Raw genomic sequence first — 4,701 nt, forward strand, 5'->3', positions numbered from 1 at the left:
GGGGAACTAGTGCAGGCTTGATCAAAGAAGGCCGTCTACCTCCAAGGATGCAGTACGCTGAGTGGTGTCAGGTAAGTTGTGTTTGGGATGTAGGTTAAGGAATTAAGGGTTAGGGCTGGGGTTGGAGTTAGGGTCAGAGGGTTGGGGTTGGGGTTGGGATTAGGGGATAGGGGTAGGTTTAGGAGTAGGGGTAGAGTTAGAAGTTCATTTGGGAGTAGGGTTGGGGTTGGGGTTGTGGGTGGGGGGGTTAGAGTTTAGGATTGGGGTTAGGGTCAGGGTCAGGGGTGAAAGATTGGGGTGAAGGGTCAGAGATATAGAACCAACCCAGATGCCCCTCAATAGATGAATGGATCAAAAAGATGTGGTACTTATACTCAAGGGAATTCTATGCTGCCATCAGAAAGAATGGCATCGCCCCATTTGTAAGGAAATGGAAAGACGTGGAAAAAATCATATTAAGTGAAGTAAGCCAGACCCAAAGGAACATAGGCTCCATGGCTTCCCTCATTTGTCATAATTAGTATACATCTAGGACTCTCCTTGCAGAGGATCACAATAGATCAAAACCTATGTACAGAAGGTCATATAGGATGAGAGCTTTGTCTTGGTGATTGTTGTTCTTAATGTACTATGTTATTTCTTTTCTCTTTTTTCCCCCTTATGGTTAATCTCATGTGCTTACTGTATCTGACTTTGTTACCTGGTATATTATATATATATGTTTATTTGTTTATTTGAAGTAGGAAAGGGAAGGAGGGAAACAAGATGATTTGGAGGGGATGGGGGAGGGAAATGGGGACAAAAACATGAGAAGGGGTATTTATGTGTGAGAAGTAATGCACCTACTACCTGGCAAATGTAACTCTAACCCCTCTGTACAATATCCTGACCACAAAAAAAGAAAAAAAAGGTCAAGAGTTAAAGGTCAGGGTCAAGGGTCAGAGGGTTAGGGTCAGGTTAGGGTTTAGGGTCAGGGTCAGGGGTTTAGAGTTGGGGTTGAGGTTGGGGTTAGGGTCAGAGTTAGGGTTTGGGTTTGGGATTGGGAGAGTTGGGGTTAAGGTTAGGGAAAGACCGACCAATGGGAGCACCCCATGCTGGGCCTGCTGGGATCATGCTGCCCCTCGGCCAGCCTGGCCTCTTTGGAGTGATGCTGCTTCTCTGCCCCGGCAGTGGGAACAGGCTGATAGTGGAAGAGGGACCGCGTGGCCACTGCTTCGCCAGCAGAACTTGTCCCTGCGTGCACAACATTTTCATCTGGATGAGTCTATATCTCTACCTATCGAATCCATCTATCTATCTATCATCTATCTATCTATCTATCTATCTATCTATCTATCTATCTATCTATCATCTATGTATGTATGTATGTATGTATGAATGTATGTATCTATCTATCCATGTATGTATGTATGTACGTACGTATGCATGCATGTATCTATCCATCCATGTATGTATGTATGTATGTATGTATGTATGTATGTATGTATGTATGTATGTGTGTATGCATGCATGCATGTATGTATGTATGTATCTATCTATCTATTCATGCATGTATGTATGTATGTATCTATCTATCTATCTATCTATCTATCTATCTATCTATCTAATCTAATCTGTTGTCTGTCTGTCTATCTTTCTTTATTTATTTTGGTCGGTCCTAGAGCCTGAGCTCCGGGCCTGGGCACTGCTACCCGAGCTCTTCAGCTCAAGGCCAGTGCTCTGCCCCTTGAGCCTCAGCGCCACTCCCGGTTTCTGGTGGATGGTTGGAGTTGAGAGTCTCATGGACGTTTGTGCCAGGACTGGCTTTGAACCGTGATTCTCAGACCCCAGGCTCCTGCATGAGTAGCTGAGGTTACCGGTGAAAGCCGCCGGCTCCTGGCCCCCCCTTGAGAGTCCTAGGTGGAGTCTGGTGTTCTCTCTGTGTCTGCGTGACCTCAGCTCTAGTAACACCCCTACAAGTACATGCCTCCTCCTCAGCTGCCTGGCACTCCCTGGCACAGAGTGTTCTATGAGGACCGACACGCACTGTGTGTTCACGGATCAGTTTCTCCTACCAGTTCAAATTTACTGTTCGTAAGTTTGAGCAAGTTGATAGTATCTTTTTGTGTGGGGGGCATTTCAGGGACTGATCTCAAGGACTTCGCACTACCATGAGGCACCGTAGCCATTTTGCTTTATTTATTTATTTTTCAGCCAAGGTCTCAAGCTTTTTGCCTAGGGTAGGCTTGGATGGTGGAACTTGCCTCTGCTTCTTGCCCAACTGCAATTATAGGAATGTCCAGCTCCTACCTCATTCTTGGTGGCCCTTACAGCTGTGGTGCAAGTTTAGAATATCGAGGTTATAGGAAGAAGAATTTTCTGTGACTCTAAAATTTCAGGAATGTCTGATAAACCCAAGAAAGAATCTAAGTGTGACTTGTTTGAGAACTCATATAATAATACATGGGCTTCCCACTTCATTTTGGGTTAAAAGTATCTTAGAAGTAGAAGGAAATCATGGGCCACACCTAACCTCTTTCCCACTCCAGCTCTGGAGCTTTCTCTGGTTTTTATAGTGGTCCTAACAGCCCAGCCTCTCTCTTGCTTGGGGCTGAACCTTCGCTTTCCAATGGAGCGTGCTGCTCTGTGAGAGCAGGAGCTTTGTTTTCATTTGGAACCCATCCCTCCCTTCCCTCCCTTAGTGTAGAGGAGGAAGCAGAGTGGACAGTTAAGGGCAGTCCTCCAGATTTAGTAGTTTGTGTTGATACTGTTTGCTGACTTGGATTCTGAAGACTTGTTTTTATTGTTAGTTAACAAACTGGAAATATCCAAAGCTGAAAGAAGTAGGTGATGTCCTTGGGGGAGCAGCCGCCTGGGAGAATGTTGACTCTACTGCAGATGAGAGGGAGTTCCTTTCTGTCACTCACTGTGGACACTCACAGATTTGCCAGTCCATGTCAGAGTCTATGCTGCTAAAAATGGGAAATGGAGTTTGCTATTTAAAATTTATTACAGAAAGAATGGTACAATATTAGAGTTGTACAGGCCTGGGGTAGACCTCGTATTAAAGGTTTTTGGTTGTGTCTCTTGATGCCTGGGTAATACTCAAGGGTTGAGGATTTCATGGTGCTCATTGTGGCAGAGGCACTCAGCGGATGGCGGCTCTGATGACAGCAGCAGTGATGAGTGATAAAGGTCAGAGCCCACCAAAAAATAAAGGCTTTCTATTTACTTATTTTTGTGGTGCTGAGGATTGAACTCATTGCCTCTTGTCTACTAAGCAAGTCTTCTTATTACTGGGCTACACCTTTGTCTTTAATTCTTACATAGATTACAGTCAGAACAAAGGGAACATTGAAGTAAAGGTGAGATAACTGTGTGACTTTTTTTGTGAGTTATGGGCATTGAAGTTGGCCTGGGCACTGTCCCTGAGCTCTTCAGTTCAAGGCCACCACCCTACCCTTGAGCCAAGCCCTACTTCCCATTTTCTGGAGATTAGTTGGAGATAAGTCTCAGGTTCTTTTGTGCCCAGGCTGGCTTTGAACCTTAATCCTCAGATCTCAGCCTCCTGAGAAGCTAGGATTAAGTAGTAGGATTAAGGCTGAGCCACCGCCCCTGGCTTCAGTTAATTTTTTGAGCTGTGACTGGGCCTCATGCTTTAGGCCTCCCACTCTTACTTTGCTTTTCTTGCTCACAGCTGGGGCTCCACTACTCGAACCGTGCCTCTAATTTGCTATTTTCTCAGAGATAGAGTCTTTCAGACTTTACTGCTTGGGAGTAAGAAAAAAAAGAGAGATTTTTATTATGCACGTTGTTTTAGTGTAATGTGGATCACATGGTCTTTTTTTTGTTTTTTAATTTTCAGAGCCGTGTCCCAAGAGTGAACACCCTCGTGCTTACTTCATGCAGCTTCAGACCCGCTCTGCAGACGAGCCAATGACCACCTTCTACAAGTGCTACAATGCTCAGAGTGGACATCGCTGTTGGGATTAGGTCCAGCATGGCCCGGCTGCCTCATGGTCTCCTTCCTTCTTTCTCAGCAGCGACTCCCAGCTTCTAGAATAGATGAGAGTCCTGACAGTCTTTGTAGTGGGAAGCTAAACCTTCTGAAAGCAGAGGGCCAGTGATCCAGGAAACATAGTCCATCTACCAGACAGGTCCAGAGAGGTGTGTGTGCATGCCTGTTTACTGAGTAGCGTGTTCACTGAGTAGCTTGGATTGCAGGGTAATCCACCAGCACCTGGTGGGATTTTGTGTTTGGTGAGAGGAGCGCTATGAGGAAGTGCATGTAGTTTAAAGTCCTCTGCATTCATTCATTGTTCACATTTTCTGGTCAGTTGACATTTCCTGATCACCACCCCACACTCTAATGTCTGCACTGGTTACTACATTAAAAAACTAAAGCTGATTCAACTGTAATCAAAACGTATTGTGTGAACTTTTTGCTAGGGTTGGCTTCAAATCCCCGTCCTCCCAGCCTTAGCCATCATTAGTCACTGAACCTTCAGCTGTTAGATGGCACCTACTCAAGAATTCTCCAGTTCCACGTTCTTACCAGCCAAGGCCAGTGATTGGGTCTCTTGCTGGCTTCCACTGTGGGGTGAGGTGAGCAGCTGTGCTGGGTGCACACTGGCTGAGGAAGGGCAGCGTCTCATGCAGTGAGGTCTGCCTCCTCTGAGCACCTCGCTCATCTGAGAATGTACGCTGTTTGCTGGTCAGGCC

The 4,701-nt window shown here is 45.8% G+C and overlaps 1 protein-coding gene across 1 annotated transcript; it reads left to right on the plus strand.

The window, feature by feature from the left end:
- The first annotated feature begins 1,147 nt into the window (after positions 1-1,147).
- LOC150064739 (DNA-directed RNA polymerase III subunit RPC10-like) lies at positions 1,148-4,130 on the plus strand. Its single transcript, XM_090331066.1, has 4 exons — positions 1,148-1,262; positions 2,313-2,317; positions 2,790-2,897; positions 3,847-4,130. Exons 1-4 carry the CDS (start codon positions 1,148-1,150, stop codon positions 3,970-3,972), a joined length of 354 nt encoding a protein of 117 aa, XP_090187192.1. The 3' UTR covers positions 3,973-4,130.
- The last annotated feature ends 571 nt before the right edge of the window (positions 4,131-4,701 follow it).

Source organism: Megascapheus bottae, chromosome 4, assembly GCF_031878675.1.
Source record: "Megascapheus bottae isolate mThoBot1 chromosome 4, mThoBot2.hap1, whole genome shotgun sequence".
NCBI classification, from domain to species: domain Eukaryota; kingdom Metazoa; phylum Chordata; class Mammalia; order Rodentia; family Geomyidae; genus Megascapheus; species Megascapheus bottae.